At 36.2% G+C, this 26,311-nt stretch overlaps 1 protein-coding gene across 2 annotated transcripts in view; it reads left to right on the forward strand.

Moving 5' to 3' along the window:
* The window catches only part of LOC107670370 (homeodomain-interacting protein kinase 2), a 106,543-nt gene that overhangs the window by 23,068 nt on the left and 57,164 nt on the right, over window positions 1-26,311 (forward strand). For both annotated transcript variants that reach the window (XM_016462943.1, XM_016462944.1), the window contains exon 2: window positions 3,541-4,681. In XM_016462943.1, the coding sequence (XP_016318429.1) occupies window positions 3,541-4,681 (1,141 nt within the window). The remainder of the gene's footprint in view (window positions 1-3,540; window positions 4,682-26,311) is intronic.

A 26,311-nucleotide genomic window follows, 5' to 3' on the forward strand; every position in this document is an offset into this window, starting at 1 on the left:
TCGTTCTATCATTCTATTATTCTATCTATCGTTCTATCTATCTATCATTCTATCTCGTTCTATCTATCGTTCTATCGTTCTATCTATCGTTCTATCATTCTATTGTTCTATCTATCGTTCTATCTATCTATCATTCTATCTCGTTCTATCTATCGTTCTATCGTTCTGTCTATCATAATAGTTGTCTACCATTCTATTGTTCCATCTTTAATTCTATTCTTTTGTTCTATTCAGTCTATTGGCTGTTCTATTCTATTCGTTTGGCTTTTAAAAAATGTTCAGAACTTTCAAACAAGGCTTTGTAAAGTCAACATTCAAGGTCTATCTTGACAAACTTAGCTTTTGTAATCAGATGAATTTCTTTGAATTTCCATTCATTTTAATTTGACTCCTTTACATTCAAATTGCAATTCTGCATCCTGTTTGCAACAAAATTCAAAAGCAGGAATTAAGTTGGAATTTAAACACTTAATTTCTGAATGGCACACAGCATTGATTCAAAGTCAAGTTAGGACATAGACGTCCAGTTTCTGCAATGTGATGTGTTCAGAGTATAACATGGTGAGACATAGTCTTTAAGGTACTCGATAAGACCGGATTGGATTAAAACTCTAAAAACAAACAAAATGGAGCCGTGATGAGTTAGATAGAGGAGTTGTTGCACAGTGGTAATCTGAACGTGTCAGCTGCCCGCGAGACTAGATTACCACTCACATCTGACGCAAAGAATTCCAGGGATGGATTTATTACTTAGGCTCCGTCCCCACCTCTGACAAACACACATACTCACACACACAGAGCCACTGACCATGTACAAATTATTTTTAGCATAAAGACCTGGCAAAGAAAAGCGTAATCCAAGGAGTGACATCTGGCCTAGTATTTTATTGGATTACCATAGGGCCCTTGCTCTTAATAGCAATAGCGGATGTTCCTCATTACTTGCTCCATCAACAAATTGCCAGAAAGGTCCCATTTAATTTCAATTTAAATTACAAAGTTAATATACTGTATATCATCTTGGATATGGGTTCTGTGGTGAACAGATTATGCATTTGGTATATTCAATATATTTGATATATTAAATGCAAAGATGATTGGATCTGCAGTGCAAGCTGTTGTGGTTAAAGCTATGATGAATAATGCATATGTAATATAGGTCAGAGGGGATTTATGGTATGAAGGCTATGGATTGTAATTTGGATATACAGTGTATATGCAGTATGGATTGTATGGTCAGCATCTTCAGATGCTTAATCAACTTTTAAAGCCCAAGAATCCCTGGACTTTAAAGCTAAAGCCAGATGACTACTGAAATCATTCAGTGGTGTTGTCAAATGTAAGAGGTAGACGGAGAAAAAATAGTTTGAAAAGTGAAAGAAAATGGAGAAGCAGGAAGGTAATTTTGAAACCATAAGTATCAAGAGTCATAACAATGATGAAGTGTTCATGTAAAGTTTCCTCTGTATGTTTCCTGTCTTGGGAATTTTGTTGCGTCAAGAAATTCCTCAAACCAAATGAGATTCATTATCTGTTGGTAAGATGAGACCACAAAGGAAAAAGTAATTATTCTAATAGAGATTTATTTTGTATGGAAGGCATCATAGGAAATTCATTGTATATTTAATATCCTTGGTGGAGAGGGATAGAGATTATTCTAGAGGGCTCTGGTTGTGCTGTCAAGTTAGACGATTAGTGAAAAATTTTTCTCTCCCTCATGTCATTCCAAACCTATTTGCTGTTATTTTTTCCATGGAACATAATAGTTTTTACAATGACAGTTTATAGTAAACACTGTGGTCCAAAAAGTTCAAACAGCACCATAAAAGTATAATAAAAGTAGTTCTGAAGCCATATGTAGCTCTGTGAGAGGAACAATTTGAGATTTAAAGGGATAGTTCACCCAAAAAGGAAAATTTTGTCACGGTTTACTCACCCTTGCCCAAAACAACATTAGACCCCTTTGACTTTTATTGAATGAACAGAAAACACTTCAGAAAATATCTTCAGAAAAAGTCATACCGGTTTGGAACAGCATGGAAGAGGAGAAATGATGCAACTGTTGTCACAACAACTGCCTCTTTAAGTTGTTATTTGTGGAAGATCTGCCCCTTTATTACTGCTAAAAAAAATCTACTTTTATGATACTTTTATTGTGCTTTTTTGGTCCCTTTTGGAGATTGACAGACATATTTACAATGAACTATGTGAATATTTGTCAAAATTATCTTTTTGTTTTACACTATAATATACACTACTATGACATTCGGTAGAATTACAATTTTATATAATACTATTAGAATAGTACATGAATATTCAGGATTGAGAGAGAATGTGAGAACATGTAGAAGGTTTTATAAGACACTGCATGTATATTTGTGTCCCAGCGATCACAAAGAATCTTATATTCATATTGCAGGCAGATTATCATTATTGAGACATTCTGCCACATGAATGCAATAAAAAGAATTGTGCATTAAAGTAGCAGTTTAGGTGTGAACTGATATGCATGTGTGGCGAGAAAGGCACACTGAAGGAGCCTTTTTATTTCCTAGCGCGTTAATTCAGGCCACTTTGAAGATTCTGTAAATAGTGCATTACAGCGTGCTCTGCATGTAATCCTCTCAGTACTGTAATCATTATTTTAGCACTACAAACAGTGCCATTCGTGAGGGCTATTTCTGGACCGTTGTTTGCTTGGAGAAGTGTTGTCTGTTCTGAAGCACAGAGAGTTCCCAGAAGCCCAAATCCCACTCAGTTCTGCTTATGTTGTTTTGTTTTGAGGATCTGATGTTGAGATATAATTCAGATGTTTCAGGTTCAAGCACTTTTTTCTATTTCTAATGCCTCTGGAAAAGTGATGTGCATCTCCCTGAAGTAAACGTTGCAATGTGTTGCATGCATGGGCTACTTTTTTTTTTCTTTTAGGAAATTGCAATCATTCCTTGAGACTCACGCAAATGGCCCTGGGTTTGACGTGGACTCTGCCTTTTTGGTGGTCCTTACATGGCCCATTGTTTTTACAGAAAGTAAAGAATCAATATTTTGAGTTTATACATTAATATTGCATTATGGGCCAGTACACTTCAGATTTGCACTGTATATACAGTGGATAGTAGTTGTTTTGTTTCTAGAGGAAATGGACATTTGTCAAGGTTTAGACCAAAAAGAAAGAGATTTTGCTAGATTTGCAACAGGAGCAGTCAAGCCATGAACTTTATTGGGAAAATACACATAGCAAGGTTTTTTTCCTCACCACGTGGATTCAGTTTATGTAGAAATATTCATAAATATATAGGGTAATCAGTCCAGGTGTTGCCCTTAAGCTGACTCCGTCAACCTTAGTTTCAAGTCTGAACACTGCTGAGCAATCAAAGAGAAACTGTGCAAGGTATTTGTACAGCGGCTATTTTATAAGTTAGCATCTGGACTCTGACTCTATTAAACTGGCCTGCCGTGACCTGTAGGATTTTTATTTAAAGCTTATTCTTGAGTTTCATTCCAAGTTTCACGTTCCCTCTCTCTCTTGCTCTACCTCAGGTATGGCCTCGCAAGTGCAAGTCTTCTCCCCTCACACTCTCCAGTCAAGTGCCTTCTTTAGCGTGAAGAAACTGAAGGTGGAGCAGAGTTGCAACTGGGATATGACAGGGTACGGCACGCACAGCAAGCTCTACAGTCAGAACAGCAAGCAGAGTGTCTCAGTCGCCCCAGTGGGCATCAACACCGCCAGTCTCCAGGTCTCCAACTCTTCTCTGTCCTACGAACAGGCCCTCCTCTTCCCTGCCGGCTCAGGGCACATCGTAGTAGCCTCGGCTAGCAGCACGTCTGGGACGGCTGGTCAACTGTTGGGCAGCACCGGCAGTAGTGGAAGCGGCAGCGGAGGGTACAACCTGACGCGCCGCAGCACCGTCAGTCTGCTGGACACGTACCAGCGATGCGGGCTTAAGCGCAAAAGCGAGGAGCTGGACAACAACAACGGGAGCAGAAGCAACGTGCACGTGGTCGAGGAGCAGCAACTGCCTGCACCCATGATCCAGAACAACGCACAGAGCGGGGCCACCGTCGCAACGGCGACCGCCTCCACGACGGCGACGTCCAAGAACAGTGGAGCCAACAGCGAGGGCGACTACCAGCTCTTGCAGCACGAGGTGCTTTGCTCCATGACCAACACCTACGAGGTGCTGGAGTTCTTGGGTCGCGGGACGTTCGGGCAGGTGGTGAAGTGCTGGAAACGTGGCACCAGCGAGATCGTGGCCATCAAGATCCTCAAGAACCACCCTTCGTACGCAAGGCAGGGCCAGATCGAAGTGAGCATACTGGCGCGGCTGAGCACGGAGAGCGCGGACGACTACAACTTTGTTCGCGCATACGAGTGCTTCCAGCACAAGAACCACACGTGCCTGGTCTTCGAGATGTTGGAGCAGAACCTGTACGACTTCCTCAAGCAGAACAAGTTCAGCCCGTTGCCGCTCAAGTACATCCGACCCATCCTGCAGCAGGTGGCCACTGCCCTCATGAAGCTCAAGAGCCTCGGACTGATCCACGCCGACTTGAAACCTGAGAATATCATGCTTGTAGACCCAGCCCGCCAACCCTACAGGGTCAAGGTCATCGACTTTGGCTCCGCTAGTCACGTCTCCAAAGCGGTGTGTTCTACCTACCTGCAGTCCAGATACTATAGGTAAGGCGCTAATGTTGTCATGCCCTTTGTTGGAATTGCTCCTCTTCAGATGTTCACTGTTAGTTTTATAAAAGGTTACTCTGGCTACTTTTAAGATTGCTGTACTTCCATAGTATGTACTGTCTTGGATCACTAACTTCTCTTCATGCAGGTGTGTAGTGTAGCATAAATACATTTGTGGATTACTTCCTTCCGTCATCTTGAAATTGTTTTTAACCTGGATATACTTTGACATACATTGCAAAAAATTACTTCTTGGGTTTTTAATTAGTCCTTTTGACTTGTTTTCCAGTAAAACACGAACAATTTACTTGAGAAGCAGCACTACATAAGGTATTAAGACTTGTTTTGTATCTTTGATATGAGTGTATGTTGTCTTCCTTAACTGGTTTATTCTTTAAAAACACCTTTATAATAATATTTATTCTTATAATACCTTATATAGTGTTACTTGTCAAGTACACTGCCGTTCAAAAGTTTGGGATCAGTAAGATTTGTAATGTTTTTTAAAGAAGTCTCTTCTGCTCATCATGGCTGCATTTGTTTGATCAGAAATACAGAAAAAAACCATAATATTGTGAAATCTTATTGCAATTTAAAATAATGGTTTTCTGTTTTAATATACTTTAAAATATAATTTATTCCTGTGATGCAAAGCTGAATTTTCAGCATCATTACTCCAGTCTTCAGTGTAGCATGATCCTTCAGAAATCATTCTAATATGCTGATTTATTATCAATATTGGAAACAGTTGTGCTGCTTAATATATTTTTTTTGGAACCTGTGATGCTTTTTCAGGATTCTTTGATGAATAAAAAGTTAAAAAGCACAGCATTTATTCAAAATAGAAATCTTTTGTAAGAAATATACACTACCGTTCAAAAGTTTGAGGTCAGTAATTTTTTTTTCTTTTTTTTTTTAAAGAAATTAATGCTTTTATTCATAAAGGATGTGCTAAATTGATAAGAAGCAATTATAAAGACTTATATTGTTACAAAAGATTTCTATTTTAAATAAATGCTGTTCTTTTTAACTTTATTCATCAATTAATCCTGAAAAAAAGGATCACAGGTTCCAAAAAAATATTAAGCAACTGTTTCCAACATCGATAATAAATTAGCATATATTATAATAATTTCTGAAGGATCATGTGACACTGAAGACTGGAGTAATGATGATGAAAAATCAGCTTTGCATCACAGAAAATTTAATTATATTTTAAAGGATATTAAAATAGAAAACCATTATTTTAAATGGTAATAATATTTTACAATATTACTGTTTTTCCTGTATTTTTGGTCAAATAAATGCAGCCTTGATGAACTTGAGAGACTTCTTTAAATATATTACAAATCTTACTGATCTCAAACTTTTGGACAGCAGTGTAAATGTATATTGTTTCAAGATTTTTTAGATATTTATGAGAAACAAGACATATTCATTAAGAATAGGATTTTTTGCAGTTTAGGATGTACTAACAACAACTGTGGAACATAATTTACTTGGGTGTTGTTAAATAAGTAAAATTTAACCCACAGAACACACTTTTTTTTTTTTTTTGGTATCTGTATTAGTCAGAGTATCCTGTCTTGCACTTTTCCACCACTTTTATATTTACCTTTTAAAATCTGATGGCTCCCATGGCCTTATGGGATACCAAAAAAAAAAAAATCTTATTCTTAGTGAGTATTTGTGTTTTCTTTTCAAATTATCGTACAGAGTGTTCAGACATCCTACGCCTTTGACATGCTGCTGTTTGCATACTGTGTAGTAGGGAAGTGCGCATATTCAGGTTTTTTTCTTGGTGTTTTGTAGGTTAAAAATCTAAAAATAAAAAGAGGGAGTCATAAAATTCAATGGCTTGCTGAGAACTTGCTTCCTTATCTTATTTAATGTGATAAAACACATGTTGAGTTCTGCTTTGAAGATTAAAATAGTCTGTTTATTGTATTTTACAACATGGTATTTCTTCATGGTGACAGCACCTGGGAGATATTTGCAGCTGTTTTTATTTTTTCCTGCTTCCATATTTTCCTTCTTTTAGAGTTCCTTCCTAATACAAAAAGCAATATATTGTACATTTAAAAAACAGCCTACAGAAATGCAGCATCAAGTTGACTGTAAACAGGGGGTAAGTTTCATTTCGGTTCACTTCCCTCCTCCCAACCCGAGTCCAGCGCACTCATCGCTACTTACCATTTCCCTAGGGATGAAGATATGGGGTCACAGTCAGTTCCCCGGCAATACTTCCCTGTAATCCACACCAGAGCGCCAACATTAGAAACAGATGCCTCACTTGAAAGCTGCTTTTTTTTCCAGTTAACTCTTTCAGTTACATATATCTGTGTTTGGGTTTCATGAGCCATATTGGGCCATTTTGTGTAGACTTAGACCTGGTTCACACAGAAGCTTGCTCTGTTGAGTAGGCAGAGGGTTAGGTGTATGACCACACAGCCACCCCGAGAGAAATCAAACACAGGGGAATGAGTCAGTCCAAGTGCTGCCAGATGTGTTACGTTTAGGATGCCACAGGCATCGTTACTAAATGAGGGCAGATAGGCTATCGTTTGAGTTTTGCAAATGCTTCGAGGCTTGTAAAGCCTGAGTTGCAACCTGCCACTTGGTCATGTTCAGGAAATTGCTGAAGTGAGTGGAAACTATCAACAAGTGTGTCAGCTGCTAGGTTCTTTTATTCAAGTTGTGCTGATGTAATCGGTTTGTGTAGGGATTAGGGAAAGATCAAAATAGACCGAAAACTGCATGCTTTTGGCTCAAGGTCACTGTAAATGAGTATTTAATTAATGTTCTGTCCCAGTTTGGTGGAGAAGATTTGCAGCAGGATGTATAAATAATCTGCATAAACGTGTTTGCATACTCTCAACAACGGTGAAAGAAATACATCTGTTTAGGGAAAGCTCAAGTATATTTCAATGGCCCCTGCGCATTAATCAGTTTTTTCATCAAGTCAGTTTTTTTGTCCCTGACTTAAGAAAGGAGATGAGTTAAGTGCAAAGAGTGGTACAGGAGCTGTACCTTTTTCTTGTGGGAGTCCACAAAGAAGTTCCCCTAATTTCCTCCCAGCTGGAACGAAGAGGGGGGAAAGCTGACAATGAATAGAGTCACATCAGCCATCGGCCTTGTACATCTGGAGCTAGAGAGAGCAAGAGAGAGAGAAAAACAAATAATATAAGATATAAGCACTATTACTATTGTGCATATTTAATGTTAGGGATTTGTTCAAATCCTTAAGCCCATAATTTGGTGCATAACTCATTTTATTTGATACTATTGATATGATATGATTTTTAAACGATTACATACTGCAAAAAAATCTTGTATTTATGCCCTGTTTGTCAGGTAAATAAAAAATATTTAAAATAAGATAAATATACTTGAGAAGCACTACATAATATTCTAAGACGTGATTTAGAGTATGTGTTTCATTTTTGCACTGACATTTTTAAAGTGCACTAGTTTAAAGTACAAATCTGCCAGTGCAATAAGACAAAATACAGTTGTATTTAAAATGCAGTCTTAATATCTTCTGCAGTGTTGCTTATGAAGTACATTTGTCTTATTTTAAGGGAAATTATATATTTTTTACTGGAATAGCAAGTTAAAAAAGACTAATTAAAAACTCATTAAAAAGTAATTTTTACATAACATGCAGAAAAAACAACCAAGCCACATCTAGAGATGTCTAGTAGTGCAACTAAACGTTGTGCAACCTCATAGCAATGCCAAAGCAATGTAACACCCTAGCAACCACCCAAAACACTAGCAACTGCATAGCCATACCCTGGCAACCACCTATAACACCTTAGTATCATAGTGGTGAATTTTGTATGGGAAAGCACCGTAAAACATAAAAATCTTGTTTTAGTGATGCGTTTAGTTCATGCATGCAGTATGATTGCAGATCTGTTTGTAGGTGATCTATAATTATCATTGCATCGATGTGTTGCATTTCTGTACTGAAAGCAACAAGATACCTCAATCAGACATCAGCCTACTGTTACCGACTGACTCTCACCTCATTTTTCAGTAACAGGACACACACAGAAATGTAGCCAGCAGCGCCCCACCTGTAGAGGCCTCCCACAGAGTTCTATAGCCCTGGGAGAGGATCACACTGTTCTTGGAACGCTCTGACTGTTTAATACAGGCTTCTGTTGAAAATGAGGGGCTTCTGTCTCTCATAGGGGGAAATCTTATAATGGGAAAGGGAGAGAAAGATTGTGGTTTTCTGAAAGGATCATCAGCAGACACTTTTCTAAATGCCTGCTGCTGGTGAATCTGCAGTGTGACGACAATACAACGTTGATCTCCTTTCACACATCGTTTCTGTGCGTATACTGTCAAAAATACTCCCTGCTGGGATAATGGTGAAGTGTGTGTGCATTTGTCTGCATTTAAATTCTCTCTTCTATTCTCCTATCTTAGACTGATAAGTATATACTATAAATAAGCCATGTTAAGTTTTATTACATGTGTAAATACTGGCTTAGCAATGTCTGATTCATGAACAAATCGTTCTTTAGAGCTGGATCTTTGTATTGGAGTGAATCAGTGACTCACTGAACAAAGAACCTTTTGAGTCAGATCTTTGTTTTGAATCGGTTAAACCATTTCCTAAAAATGGTCTGGACTGGTCTAGACTTATTTAACCAGTAACCGATTTACTGATCTGAGAACTAATCATTAAAAAATGTAAAATATATTTAATAACTATGTTATTTTAGTATTATTTATATATTATTATAATATTTCTTAATATTTAAACATACATTTTATATTTATATATTCAGTTTGCATTTTAATTTTAGTTTAAGCTTCAGCAATTTTTATTAGTTTTTTGTTTATATTTCTATTTAGCTTCAATATATTAAAACCATTTTTTAATATATTATTTTTAGTAATTTAAGTACTTAAGCTTAATCTTATATTAAGTTAGTTACCAAGGCAAGGTTTTTAAAATTCTTGTACATTTTATTTTATTTTATTTTAAAGCGGTTCATTAAAAACTTTTCAAAATAAATTATTTGTGGAAATTAAATGCTTATTTTTTAACACTTTTGTTTGACTGGTGACGCATGGGCAAGCAATGGCATAATCTGGGGGCAGTGACCTGTTTGTCCAACCAATGGAAGATGGAGTGAGTGTTCGGGACCTTTTTAAAAGGTCATTGCATTTGGTGATGCAGAAATTACACACTTCACCTTTAATGCATAACAAGGCCACAAACCTTTCTAGAGAGAGAAAAAACAATAATCACTCCTGCGTTTCTCAATCTGTCTGGATTTATTACATCTGGACTGCTGATGAGAAAGGCTGAATCAGAAGAGATTAAAACCAGCTTGTTCTACCATTAAACCTCATGAAAAACTTGAGAATTAAGGCTAACCCTTGCACCTAGGTTACCAAACGTTTGTCGAAGGCAGGGGCTTTCAGCAGAACTGTTATATAAAGACATGCTCGCTCATGCAACTTCCATTCTGTTCCCTGCAGTTATTTGTTTTGGCAGTGCTTTTAAATCTGAGGGACAATTACCCGCGACCTTCGATAGGACAGGATGCACAAAATGTTCCCTTTGCATATTTTTAACTAAAGCCCCCGTCAGCCCTCCCCTCCTCCCGACTTTGCTTCTTAAAACACTCCTCTTAAGATGCCATCAGCTGTAAAAGTGATTGTGGAAGGCAGGGAGGACTCTCAGCAGGAAATTTCCAAAGTCTCAGCAGCTTGCTGATGGCTTTGGTGTCATTCTCCTACTGCAAACGCCCCGTGAAAGCTTCCACAAACGGATGTCAGCACAGGCAACACAGCCCCTATCAGCTGTTCTTCATATCTTTATTGCCGCTGCTCAACACAAACCCACAGTCTGTCGCTTCTGCTGCTATTTGATCCGTTGTAGTGTATTGGATTTAAGAGCTCGTATTACGTAGATGTAGCGAGTTTTCATGTGATTGTATAGAGTTTTCATGGGGATGAATTGACAAGTAAACAAAGCAGTCCTAATTAAGGTAAACATTATAAAGGCAATTAACTGCATACACATGCCAGCCGTGGAAAAAGCAGTCAGACTATGTGACTCATGCATTGCATGTACTGGATTAGACATTTACAGCCTTATTAAAGTAGTAAACAGCAGTTTTACGCAGCTTAAGTGTGATCTTTGAGTCTGTTCTGTGTCTTACTAAAGTCAATGTGAATTGCTGTTTGCAATGTATTTTACCTAAGTAAAGTGATGTACATCTCAGTGAAACGGGATCTAGTTTTTAATCTGATATTACAATTTTATTTTATTTTATTTCAGTTAGCAAAAACAACTTTTAATAGTTTTAGTTTTAGTTAACAATTACAACACTAGCCCTGAAGGAACCTGTTCCTTGAAACGAATTGTTCAAAAGAACCCATTTCTGGAAATGAGGCTTTGTGCTGCTTTTTTTAACACTGTTTTGTTTGGCCTATGACTCATATGAATTATTGGATTGTGAAAAGATGGCGTCACTTAATGGAATGCGAGTTTGCTAACAATGTAAATACTGTAGCTGTTTTTCTCTTTTAGACAGTAAATAGGGTCAATTCTGATTTCAAATTGATGTTGAAACAAAAAAAAAACGGCTTTTGTTTGTATGGTGTTTAGTGTTGGTGTTTCTTTGTACTTTTCACACTCATTATCTTTGCCAAAATAGCATCTTAAGTAAGTTTAATTATAAATTTGCCCACAGACATCATTCCATTGGTCTGAGGCCGTTCCTAATACTCTGTTTATTCAGGTTACGTCAGCTTAACTTGCCTCACACTAGTCGCGGTGCGGGCTAGCTAATGATGTAACAGGTAAATCTGGCTAGTTTACTGAGGACCAGATAAAGCAGATTACCGTCCTGTCCCAGTTGGGCCTTATACCTATTTTATCTTAAATGAAATAAGAATGTATATTATGAATGGAATGTTCCCATTTAAGTATGAGGTTTATGTAAAATCGCTGCCGTCAGCTGAGAGTTACATGGCTGCGGTTGGAACGAAGAGAGCAGATGTTTGGCATATGCTGTCATATGTGCAGCCCGTCTCTCTCTCTCTCTCATTCTCGTTCTCGTTCTTTACCTCCATCCACAACATCCCGCCCAACCCCTAGCTGTTGTCAGTTCTCAGCACTTTGAAGATCCTGCTGGGTTCGGCAGTATGAATCATAGCGGGTAGAAGTCACCAAGGAAGAGACAGTATGGCCACTCAGAGTGTCAGTCAATACTCTCCAGACGTCAGAGCCTTAATATAGGAGGGCTTGAGGGGAAGAGAGCATGCTTTGCACATTTTTCTTTGATAGGCAGAAATTTAGCCCAAAGATGCAAAGGATCCAGAGCTCATGACCTTGCTTTCTTTAGAATGTCCAACGCGCTAATGGCCCGAGCTCGTAACCTGAGGGATCTCATCCAAGAATCTATTTATTTGGGCACATCGATCATAACAGCACAGCTTGAATGTGCTATAATGCAGGAATCAGCTAGTATACCTTTTACTCTCTGTTCTTAAAGTGCTGCATTGTGCAAAATGCAATGTGACCTCTTCTCTAGCGATAATGCGAATGATTTACCCTTGAGACATAGCATTTGGTGTCCTTTACTTGATTTTATTTTATAACTTATATTAAAATGTTAGGAATATTTTCTATTCCCAAAGAGACTGTTCTTATGTGTGTGTGTGTGTGTGTGTGTGTGTGTGTGTGTGTGTTTTTAGGAATTAAAAATGTTAAAAATTCATTGTAAATAACATCTTAAAGTAAGGATAGCATCACATTTCTCTTAAGTACTAGGTCTTGTTAATTAATTCTTTGGTTTATTTCAAATAGTAGGCATTACAACACTAGTGACAGTATGTATAATATATAATAATACATAATACAGTATGTATAATTAATATTTTACATTAGTAATCTAGCATTCTTGTACACAGCTGTTCAATTTCGTAATTTTTAAATTTTTTTATGTTTTTGAAATTAGTCTCTTATGCTCACCACAGGGCTGCTTTTATTTGAAATAAATACATAGATACAGAGATTTTTTTTTGGAAATTGTGATACATTTTTTTCAGAGTTCTTTAATAAAATAAAAGTTCAAAAGAACAGCATTTATTTTCTTTACCAATATAAATGTCTTTACTGGCTCTTTTGATTCATTTAATGCATCCTTGCTGAATTAAAATATTAATCTAGTAACTTGGTAACCACCTAGCAACCGCTAAAAACACGCTAGCATCATGGCGGTGACTTTAGCAGGGACCCCTCACAGCACCAACAAAAAAGAAGACAAACCTGTATTATCAATCTGTTCATCTGAAGAACATCACGGGGAACATGATTCCTCTCTGCCACAAAACAATACGCCTGCAGTGTGAGCAGTCAGAACCTGCCTATCTTGTGTTTATAAATGAACTACCGTTCCAGGACATTTGCGGTGGCTCCGTGGCAGGCATTAAGAAGCACTTTAATGAATGAGGTTGCCACTAGTTACTGTTCTCTCAAGCGTATGTAAGGCATCTTTTTATTCCGACACCACTGAGCAGTGGGATTCGCTTACACAGAGCCTTGAATATGAGTTAGGCTGGCCTATAGCAGCCAACTAGAGCTGTTTACCCATAATGCAACAAAAACAGGCAACAGACATCACTGGGGTCTTTGATATGCTTTACACAAGAGAATAAGGGTTTGTTTGTACTGCTCAGATAGAAGCTAATATAATAACACTGAGAAGGTACAACACTTCTTAGACAAATGTCAACCGTGACATTTTCTTTGTTATTAAGATTACGTTTTCCAGAGTTTTTCTCTCTCTTTTTTTCAACCAATGGACATTGATGAAAGAATGCTTTTTTTTTCTTTGGACCTCTTAAGAATTACTTTTATGAGATGTTCAACCTTTTGTGAATTTGAGTGACAGAAACATAATAACCAAGCGCTCGTTTCATTTGCCTGTAGGCTACCCGCTTCATAGCGTCTTACTTTCTTCTCAGCGGAGCAAGAGACAAGTAGCTAATTAACTCCTGCTACTTGAGCAACTTAACACTTAGCCAAATGCTCAGAGTCATTTTAGCCATCTACAAAAACCCTTCCATATCAGTTTTGACAGATATTGACACCTTTAGTCCATTTTAAGAGCTATTTTGTGGTTGTTTTTACCAGTGTAACTGGTAAAGTTTTAACATTTTGTTGTTTTCTGATGCTAATTTAGCATTGTGGCTAGTAGGGTACAAAGGCTAAAGGCTAAAGGAAAGTTTGCTTTTCACTACTCCCATAGTGTATGATGTTTTTATTAAACATTGATGAAGCAACACATTTTGCGGGAAAAGAAAGCAAAAAGTAGTTTGTTTTGTTTAAAAATCATATAAATGCATAATGTGGCGAGGGAGGCCTTTTACCCCACACTCTGGTTGAAAAGTAAAAGGCCTCCAGTATTGATGCAAATACTATAGCTAAAATAATATGATTTGTGTAATATCTTAATACTTGTTCAAAACAAGCACTTTTAATTTTTTTTTTACTATATTCTGTTTATTTTGATAAAATCATTTAATTCACTTCTTTCAATAAATACACAGTCATTGAAATATGTTCAATTTAAAAGTATAGACATTTTTAATTGAAAAAAAAAATGTGAAAGCTCCTTACACTGGTTGATGGAGATCCAATAATATTTTAATATGGCTTTACAGTAGTAACATTAAAGGGGTCATATGATGCGATTTAAATTTTTCCTTTCTCTTTGGAGTGTTACAAGCAAAACAGTATACACAATTTTCACTCAGAAATTGCCGTAAATTTCAAATGAATTACAAAGAAATAGCAACACATTGAAGAAGAAATACTGAAAAAAATATATATGTATACAGTATATATATATGTAGTATGTATGTATAGTGTGTATAGATAGATAGATAGATAGAGATACACACACACAGACACTATACTATATATGTATATGATATGATTAATATAATATTTTTTAAATATGATGGTTTGGTTATAGAAATGGTGATTATCTCTATGATAGACACCCAACTTAATAAATGATATTTTACATAATATAACCATTTGAATCTCTCCATGTCATGTCAACAAATGAAAAAGTCAGCCAGCACTTTATTGCCACACAATTTATTCTGCCTTAAGCCCCAACAGAAGGGCGTTTTTTACCCCAAATATACTTTTACATGTTCTCCAGTTATTGAAAAACTTGATTTAAAAATCATTAACAATACTTTTGTCTCAAAATATATTTGATCAGCCACACAGTGAAACATGGATGTTTAGAAAAGTGCTGAAATAAGATCAAATCCTCCTTTAGCCCCGATGTACCCTACGTTTTGTGTTTCATCAAATTTGCAAGCTGTGATCTTCCCTGCCCATTTTTATGCCTTTTTTGCCAAGGCGTTTCCACCTGCTGTCACTTAAGAGACTTTCAGCGCCGTCTAACACACTGTAGCCTTCCACTCTATTATTACTCCGTGTTGAGTATAGCACAGTTTGGTGACATCTAGCCTGTATTCTTCCCAGCCTAAATAAACCATAATATTTAGTAAATAAAATAAAAATAAATAAAATCCTTTGCAAGTGTGGATTTTGCATTCACAGGCTTATAAACCTTTCCATTTTCTGGTCTCTCACACAAATGTAGTATTTAAAGATCCTGAACACCACGTCCCTTCCTGGTTTTATGTGAATTGCTGTGTAGTTGAGTGGATCAGTGCACTTGGTTAAGCATTCCAGTACTCTACTATGTTAATGATTTAATGATGGTATTGCCTTATATTATCAGCTAAAATTGCATGTTTCCTGTGCTTGGGTTGCCACAGAAACAAGTAAAGTTTGGAGGGTCAGTGTCCAGCCTTGCTGTGGTGAGGTTTGGGCCAGGGCCAGGCAGGGCTGGTTTATGGGCATTATGAGTTTTGTGAACATAAGTGGCCCCACTCCTTCTCTCCGCTCTTTTCCAGCCCGGTCACAGCAAATGTCTGGCTTTCAGGCAGCCATGCAATTTCCCATGAACTGCACTGAACGAAACAGATGAATTTGTTTTCACAATTGGAAGAATTTGCTAGTACGCGTACGAGGGAAAATAGTTTGGCTAATTTACGCCAGGCCAGACACAGCTTGTCCTGCCAGCTGAGGCCTTTTTTAAGCCCACTGTAGTGTCCTGCTCGCTCTTTTTCTCTCTCTCTGTAGTCTGTGCTGTTTTATACTGTTCCATTCAGTTCTTTCACATTGTGTTCTGCGTGGTTTGCTATAATCAATGCTGTTATTCACTGGTCTATCCTGTTCTACATTCTACATTTCTCACCATTCATCTCTGGCAGAGCTGTTGTTCAGTTGTGTGTTCTCAAACAACATTCTATCAATATAATCTTCGCATTAGTTTTCATGGGTTGCAGTGCATGGGGTGCATTGTCAATCTCGTCAATTAAATTATTGACAAATGTTTGGTGACAAAGAGCCATTCAGTTTCATTGATGATAATGAAAATGAGACGAAAACATAAGGATTATTTTTTGAAAATTTATATGAACTCAAACAACATACTTTTGACCAAAATATGACTTGAAATCACATTGAAAGACATCAACAATGCACCACATTGTTTTGTAGAAGAAGAAAAAAGTTTAAGTTTTTAAAAATGATTATCTAAACATTATATATAGACGTGTTTTTTGCACATTATCCTTAGTGTTATTTTTGTCTTAATTGTGTCTAATTTAATTTATATTAAATTTAATTTTAATACTGTAAAAAAAAATTAACACTGAGTTTTACTTTAAAAATATCAAGCATGATATTCCACACCATAAAACTCAGAGCTGTCAAATCTTTCTTGAGCTGAGGTTAATAAATAATGAAAGATGATTAAACATCTTTATGCTTTGCTATATTAGTGTATCAAGTTCCAGCAGTTTGAGCCTGAGGTGTAATTTGTTTGGAAAAATAATTACTCGTATTGAATCCTTGTTAATTATTAAAGGGGGTTAGAATTCTAAATGTACCATGTGCAGTGATGTTGATCTGGAATGGTTTCTTATCTTTGAATGGACTGTTTATGGAGACCAGACATACATTTCTGCTTGTTAAACAGGGTACAGGTTTACCTTTAATGGAGCAAGTTAAGTTTCCACACATCACACTGTTCTTTTTTTTTTTTCTTTGTATAAAAGTTTAATTCTTGGCCAAATGGTGTCAACTTTGTTTTTCTACATAGAACATTGTATTACTACTAACATTGTGTTACTGCAGAGAACATTGCCTTTTAGAGCAACAGAGAGCTCCGAGAATTGGGTTCAGGTGTGTTTAGAGAAGTGTCAAGACTTAAATAATGTTTTGTGTGTTGGTCATTTGTGTGTTTTTGTGGGAAAGCAAAGCACCTGCAGATGTTGGCAGGAAGTTTTATGTGTTTATTTTGATTCAGAAACGAGCTGGGTGATATTGTCTTGTTTAAGCTCAGCTGACTGTCCTGTGCATGCGCTGGAAACACTGACATGCCAAAACTGCTTATCAATGACAGAGGAACATTGCGTCCCTCTGTTATATCATCATCCAAGCTTCCCACAACACAATATTACCCTCATTAGGCTTAGAGAAGGGTGGCACGGTGATTGGAAGGACTTCACACGCACACAAATACTCTTTAATTAGCTCCTGTTTAGTATGTCTATCAGCAGACAGATGGCACTTGTTGAGTCATTATGTTGCAATGCCCTGGTCAAAATGCGTAATGACCAAATTTATGAAATATTTATTGTTTTTATTGATCTGTAAAGATATGATTGAACCTCAGATCTGTCACTTCAAGGATGTGACCAAATATTGAAGATTGCGGGAGATGAAAGATGAAATATATATATATATATACTAGGGGTGTAACGGTACACAAATATGACGGTTCGGTACGTACCTCGGTTTTAACGTCATATTTTTAAATCCATATCGTCATGAACAGCCAGTCAGAAACTACTGTACATTTATTTAAATCTCATACTAAGCCTTGATTTTAGATTTTTGGTTAATTTAGTCTTCTACAAGACGAGAGTAATAACTTATGGTCCAGTGAATAATAGGGCCCTTCACACAGAATGTGCTTTTTTTTTTATTCCACTGTGCTGCTTTTCCATTGTTTTGTTTATTTAAATATGCACTAGACAAACATTTTTGACCGTTTTGCAGTGTTTTTGCGTGTTTTTTTTCTTTTTCTTTTCACGCCTCTGTAAGAACAGTACTTAAGTGAAGATTTGTTTCAACTGAATCAGACTAATTAAAACTGCTAACTTTATTATGAAGTCTTTTTGATGGAGTGTTAAGGGTGTGATATTGTTTTTATGCAACAATTCGATAAAAAAAGAAATGAATTTATATTTTAAATGCAGTATTGCTAGTTATAGTCTATTTTTGACAAACAAAAATAGTTCCAAGCAAAGCAACAGCAGAACTGTTTTGCATCTCTGAGCTACAAAATGTTTGGGTGATTCATTGACTCACTCAAGACTTAAATAGTTCCTAAATAAATCAGTGTTTTGAAGGCTATGATTGATCGAATGATTCAATGACTCACTCATAAAGACTTTATAGTATAGTTTCTGAATGAATCAGTGTTTTGAACAAATTGGGTGATAGAATGAATGATTCAGTGACTCACTCATAATGACTCAATGAAGTTACACCAGCTGGTCACTTGTCACCACCTACTGGTGTAATCATGTAGCTTTGCTGAAAAATGCTGAGCAAAAAAAAAAATTACTGAACAATTAAATAGACTAATAGTGACAGTCAGTTCATCTGAGATGACTGTGTTTTCAAAGACAATATACTGTATATGGAGTATAGGTTCATAATCTTTTATATTGCACAGATAATCCCCTTTGATTGCTTAAGTATGTTTTTTTGGCCCTTTTGTAGATCATTCATATAGATGTAAGTATAGATAAAACAATGCTTACATAAGCTATCACATGCATAGTTTGTTTGCTTACATAAGCCATCCTGAATTATACATGTCACTTCATTTAACTTCATGCCTGTGGCTACGTCCTAAATCCAGTAAGACCTCATATACATTTGCTAACACTCGCTACCTGTTTCTATTTTTAAAAAAAGCTATATTTTGACTCCGTGATGCATTGTTAATATTAGCAGTGTTGAATTCTTCTGTGGTCTCTGCTCTGGCCTTTCGGTGTTCTTTTATAGTGGATTCTGCCATTGCCGCTGAAAGGGTGGCCTAACTAACCCTTCCTTCCCAGCATGCACTGCTCTTTTCCTTGCAAATCAGTGCCGGCCTCCCCGGGCTGCCTGCTTAAGTACTTTGGATTCATTAATGTGTAAAAGACATGGGGCAAATGAAATTCTAGATGAAATGAATGTATGCATCACTAAGTCTCTCTCTCTTTCACTCGCTCTTATTTTCTGCCATCAAGGCACGGAGGGCATATTGATGAAGATTCTTTTGTTTCCATGCTGACAGGAGCCAATGCTGTTGCCGTTGTGTAGGTGCTGCAGATGTTGAGTGAGGAAAACAGGGTTCATACTTCATAGTAGGGCTGAACTCATGGTACAGCTAATCTGTTCGAAACTTGAGCTTTTATTTTCCATATTTTTGTTTGCTTCACTATTACTTTTGCTCATAATTGGGATTCGGGATTTGAGAAAATTTGCTACGTTTTAAATTGCCCGATACTGCTTGTTTGAATGTGAATGATACATTAGATATGTGGTTATCTGGGTTGTTGTTTAAACAATTTTATATGTACAAATATTTATTATATATGTAAAAGTTATTCCTTTTCTCTTAATTTGTTCAGTTTAAGACTGTCTCTTATTCTTTGGCTCTCTCCTGTTCAGACTTAATCGGTGATGATAAATTGCCTTTCTGCAGTCGTACGCAGTTGGCAGTTCTGTTGATATTTGTTAATAATTGCCTCCAGAACCTTTCTATTTAATGGCCCTGTTGTAATGACAATGGCCCTTGGGTGGATATATCTCTCAATTAGCTTGCTGTTGCCGGTCATAATGGCCATATTGTAATGTTTCATATATGTTTCAGTAGGTCTACAATATATTTTTTGTCTACACTGCGTCTGGTCAGTAATGAGGTGAGCTGGATATCTCTACCTGCCAAAGCAAACATAAGCAGAAATACACACACACAAACACACACACACACATTCTCCAATCCCTTAATACTGTGACCTCATATGTGTAAAGCTTTAAAATAAAGCGCAGGATGCTCTTGCCCCGCCCCCCTCTCCACTGGCAGGGGTTGTGGCAGTTAGAGCTGGACAAAAAACCCCCTCGACATCCTAATTGCCGTGCATCATTCAGGGGGTCTCCATGGCAACGCAGACACAAAAGGATGGCCTGGAGAGGAGTAGCCAGTGAGGGGGTGTGATTCGGAGGAGAGAGAGCTTATTGTCATCAGGCCAGCAGTAGATTATGTGGGGTTGGCCCAGTGAGAGGTACTCAGCTTAATGCCTTGCATCAGCTTATATTATATATAAATATCTATCTATCTTTCTAGAAATATACACCATCGTTCAAAAGTTTGGGGTTGATTTTTTTTATACATTTTTAAAACAATTTTTTAAAGTCAACATACAGTAAAAACAGTTTTAAATATTATTTAAAATAACTTTTCTATTTTCATATAAAAAATATTTATTCATGTGATGGCAAAACAGCCTTCAGTGTCACATGATTGTTCAAAAATCATGCTAATATGCTTATTTGATGCTCAAGAAACATTTCTTATTATTATCAATGTTTAATTAACTGTCACCCGTCCCCTCTGTGGGACGCCTAAGTTTACTTCACTATATTACAATTAAATCCTAATCTAATCATGACAAACTATATATCGTTGGAAAGGTCTAAGATTCCTAAATAGATATTTTACCAATGTTTTTGTTAAAAAATATGTAGGAAAAGTAATAGATTAATTTTTGACAAGAGTGCACCTCAAAAATCTACATCATAACAGGAGTTCTGACCTTTGTCAAAAAAAGTCTTCTTTGTTGCCCTTTTCTCTATCACACTTTAGAAATCATCAGAAATTATTTATCAATTCAAAACTTTAAATCTCAAAATTCATCCTTTGAAACCCATTTTAAAATCAAACATTGCATTACCATGAAAATGGTACATCAATATCATGTTACAAAATGTTTTCATTCATGAATTATAAAAATGTAAGTTTGGATCGTGCACTTTCACGTCTATGTTCAGAAATGTGAGTGACAGTTAAGGGGTTAAAACATAGTTGTGCTGGTTAATATTTTGGAAATTTTTGAAACCATGATACAGTTTGAAAACCATGATACAGGATTTTTTTAATGAATAAAGTGTAAATAAAAAACAAAAACAAAAATGTATTTAAAAAATATTTGTAACATTATAACTGTCTGTACTGTAGTGTTATTTTAGAGTAATTGAGATACTTTTATAGTTTTTATTAATGTTTGGTTTTATCATTTCTATCATTTTATCCATTTTTATATTGTTACATTGTTACATTTATAACTACATTTTCTTTTTAATTTGAGTTAGTTTTAACATTTTTTAGTGTTTTTTTATGTATGACTATATAACTTGTATTAATTTGATATTTTACTAGCTGAAATAAAGTTTTAATACTTAAATATTTTTTATTTCAGTTATAATGCCTATTTTATTTGAAGTAAAGATTTTAGTTTAAAGTTTAGTTATAACTGTCTGTACTGTAGTGTTATTTTAGAGTAATTGAGATACTTTTATAGTTTTTATTAATGTTTGGTTTTATCAGTTTCTATCATTTTATCCATTTTTATATTGTTACATTTATAATTACATTTTCTTTTTAATTTGAGTTAGTTTTAACATTTTTTAGTGTTTTTTTATGTATGACTATATAACTTGTATTAATTTGATATTTTACTAGCTGAAATAAAGTTTTAATACTTAAATATTTTTTATTTCAGTTATAATGCCTATTTTATTTGAAGTAAAGATTTTAGTTTAAAGTTTAGTTAACTAACTATGCTATAACTGTATAAATACTGTATAATAATATAAAAATATACTACCTATAATAGGGCTGGACGATATGGCCAAAATTTATATCACGATATATTTCTTAATTTCGGTCGATACGATATAATTCCGGCCCTATTTCTCCCTTATGAACTGCAGTGCAGGACCTATCCTTGCTTTTTTACCCTACTAGTCTACTTTAGAGACTCCACTTAAATTAGCCACACTCAGTGAGCGGCCATGCGGGGGTGGTTGATATTTCAACTTTTCAAAGTACTTAAAAGTTGCGTTTTTTTCCCCTCTTTTAAGAACGGCAGCTCTTTAACAGAGCTCATGTTGTAGGGAATTTAAGAAGCAGTTTTGCTTCTTACCGTGTTATGATCAAAGAGCCGGACTGCCATTTAAGACTTTAACCCCTCAGCCCATCTGAACCGCATTTGCCTGCCTGTGAGTATGTGTTACTTCCCGTGCGCTCTCAGACTGAAATGATTCCAGCATTCACGCTACGACAGGCATCGATCATAAATTCTGCATACCTCCCACCAGCCCGCTATTGACGGAAAGGGCAAATGGCTTCCCGTCTGTTTGCATGTTTGTCTTTCTATAGAAGCGATGACAAAACACGCTGCATTCCAGAGTGGGTACGTTTCCGTCCCGGGGCTTAAATTGTGATGCTCCAATACAGCTATCCCTTGGAGTTTTCCTCTTGTTTTCAGCTCCTGTATTTTTTTATTGTGTGATTCATAGTGGGTACAGCTGCTAATTGTGTTAGCTAGGTGTATGATGAATAGTGCATTGTGGGAAGCACCTAAAGCACTCTTCTTGGATGAATAGCGAAACAGGAAAAAAAAAAAAATGATATAGGTGAATGGAAATTGAATGCGAAAGGGCAATATGGGACGAGCTGCTGTGACCAAAGCAAATAATAGCAGCCCGAATGGGGCTGGCGGCGTTCAACTCGATGACATTAAAGGATGAATCGAGTCCTTGCCAAATAGACAAACCTTAAAAGACTATGGAAATGCAAAAATGAGTCAGATGCATGTCAATAGAATATTTTATGGTCTGAAAGCTGTAAAGTTAAAAACTGTTATCCAAACCCACTTATAAGCTCTCAGAATTAGCTACATGTGAAAATATGATCTGACGAGACCCTCAGAGGGTTGATGTCAGGTGAAGGAGAAGTGCTGTTTATTTTCGCGTGAGCTGGTAAAGCACAGCCCGGTCTGTAATAACAGGGTAGATTTCACTAAACGCTGCTTTCACTGACGCCACCGCTCACAGAAAACTAGCCCCTTCTCTAAACACCCTCATTTGCCTTGTGAAACCTTTTTTTTTTGTATTATATATGAATATCATATCCTCAGGGACACACTGAGAAGGGGAAGGAATTTATTGTTTTTAAAGCACTGCTATTGGTCTGTTGTGTGAATTATATGTGCAAGACAGAGCCATTCCTCTTTCTAATGTAACTGTTTGACCAAATGGAACATTTCTGGAATATATGATGCAAATTTTTTTTATCTGGACGTGATGTATCAGTGAAGGCATCTCTGGTGTTCTTGCAATATGATGCAGTTGAAGTCTGTGCACCTGTAAATGGACAAGCTGATGTCCATGTTTTTCTTTCACTATGATTTTTTTGGCTTTATTGCATATTTTATTTATAGAAAGAGTGAAGAGTCAGGATGGTGTGAAGGAAGTGTCGGATTCAAATCTGCATTGACAACCAGCACTCAATGTGTTACAGCTAGGCTCTTGCATTGTTATAATTTTATGTGATTTTATTTTAGTTTAATCCACAGAACTTTATGTAACAATGATATGGTGATGTAATTCTTGTGACTCTACAGAGACACTAACTCATCCGTTCACATGCAGACGTCATGAGGCACTCTGTAATTTGTTTTAACTGCTTATGTCACTGTTTCTTAGTCAAATTATTTATTTATTTATTTCAATTTGTGACCTAAACACTTTAAAGGAATAGTTTACACAAAAAGAAAATTGTCATCATTTATGATTTTCATGATTTTCTTTCTTGTGAAGATAATATTGAAAAGATGAAACACACACACACACACACACACACACACACACACACATATATATATATAATTCTGAAAAAAAAAATGTTTGACCATTTCCACAAAAATATTAAGTAGCACAACTGTTGGTGGTAATAATAAGAAATGTTCTTGAGCAGCAAATCATATTAGAATGATTTCTGAAGGATCATGTGACACTGAAGACTGGAGTAATGGCTTGAAAATATAGCTTTGCCATCACAGAAATAAATTATATTTAAAAAAAAATTCAAATACTGTCGAAAACAGTTATTTTAAATTGTAGTAATGTTTCACAATATTACTGTTTTACTGTATTTTTACCAAATAATTGCAGCCTTGGTATAAGCATCTAAGACTTTTGAACTTTTGAATGGTAATGTATATTATAAGATTTCTTGATATACTGGCATGTCTGACCACAGAGTGATTAATCAGTGGACAATAATGATGTGTTTATACACATTACCGCTCAATTGAGACCTCCTCCAAACAAATTGCAGACTGTGAAGCACTAGTAATGTCCCTCAGCACCGACAGAAGGGACCTCTCAGTTCTGTGTGGAGACTTGAGAAATGATACGTCGACCATCAGTGCTTGAAGTTTGTTCGGTCTGCAGGGTAGAGAAGACCGGTGCTGTGTGCAAAAGCTGTTCCTTTGAGTTTACTTCTCCAGTCAGTAACTTTTTCCACTGAATTGAATTGAATAGTACTTTTCCAAAATGTTCTAAATAATGTACACACACAGAAAAATGTGATAGTGAATTGGTGGGTTTTTGTTAAATGTGAGCCAAAATCATCACAATTAAAAGAACCAAAGACTTACTACTTCAGTCTGTGTGCATTGAATTTATTTAATACACGAGTTTCACAATTTGAGTTGAATTACTGAAATAAATGAACTTTTCCATGACATTCAAATTTATTGAGATGCACCTGTATTTGGCCAACCAGCTTATTCCTGCTTGAAAAGCAAATGTTATTGATAGTGTAAAAAATATCAGCTTTGAAGCACATGCATTACTCAACATTACTTACTACCTTCCAGCAACACTACATTTAATTAAGGTAAAATAGTAAAAAAATAATAATAGTTCATTTAAATGGAACCGGAATCGTTAGGCAAAGCTGGAACCGGAATCGGAACCGTAAAATTTCTAACGATTCCCAACCCTACTAATAATGCATAAAGTCTACATATTAGTACCTTTTGAAAGGGTAAAACCCCAGTGACAGATTTTGTAATCTTGGTAAATAGTGTCTTTTTGTAAGCTTGGTAAATATTGGTCACATACAATGATATTTGCTTTAAATTTAAGTTTCAGAGGTAGGGGGGACAGAAATCTCAATATTTTTTTATTTTTATTATTTTTTTGGCTAATTAACAGGTTTTTTTTCAATATTTTTTTTCTTTCTTTTAATTGCTGCTGGACAATAACCAATAATTTGTATTCTATAATATTTTTCCTGTATTCTGCTAGTGACAATTTTAAACTTGATTTATATACCACAAACACTTTTTTTTTGTCATTTTTATCACAGAATAAAGCAGAAAATATAATCTATAGTTTCTAAAGGGTATTGTAATAAATGTCAATTAGCACTGCATTATTCATATACTTTATTTATTACCTGGAGATGACTAGGAAAAACACATATAAACCATATATTGTTGCAATAGTGTGTTTATTGTCTTCACGTTTTATCAGTCAAAACGTTTCTGCTTTTTATTCAGCTTAGCTACAGCGATAGTCAGTTGCCTTTGTCCATATTAGGGCTTTCCTGACACGTCATAAGTTATTACTTCTATGAGCCTCCGCGAGAGAGCGCACTCTGGCTTCCAGTATGAATGAAACATACACTGCATGAGAGTGTTTAGCTCTCCGTAATGTTCACATCCAGTGTTGCCAGATTGGGCAGGGTTCCCGCCCAATTGAGTGGTTTTGAATTTTATTGTACAGGTAATACAATAAATAATAATTTGGGCTGGTTCGGGGTCAGTTTGGGGGTTTTCAAACATCAAAATTTTATAGGCTAATTGGTTAACAAACAAACCCAAGTGTGAATGTACTGTACTGCATCCAATCAGTCACCATGATGTTACTAAACACACAGGCCCTCTGCAGAGTCGGCTGATACTGATGTTGATGTTGCCCACCGCACTTTTAGCCAGTCACTAGGAATCAGCAGACAGACGTGATGATTCATGAGTGACGGGTTTTTAGCATGATAAGGAATCAGATATTGAACGTATAGCTATATATTCAAGAGATCACAATGCCAGAGTGGCCTAAATATAAGTTACATGGTAAAGAGTGGGAGAGTGACTCGAGTTACATCTGTGGAGGGAGATGACATGCTCTAATATCATTGCAACTCTGAAATCAGAGCACAGTTGAATAAATTAAGCAAAATCGAAATTGAATATCCGGGACTATACGATCCTGTCCTGCATCAGGACATCTTTTAAATGGTCCAGACTGGTATATCCTTGAAAGCTGCTGGACTTGATTAGTTTTGACTGTGCAAAGTTTTG

This window comes from Sinocyclocheilus anshuiensis, unplaced genomic scaffold (genome assembly GCF_001515605.1).
Source record: "Sinocyclocheilus anshuiensis isolate Anshui unplaced genomic scaffold, SAMN03320099.WGS_v1.1 scaffold949, whole genome shotgun sequence".
Classification (NCBI taxonomy): Eukaryota; Metazoa; Chordata; class Actinopteri; order Cypriniformes; family Cyprinidae; genus Sinocyclocheilus; species Sinocyclocheilus anshuiensis.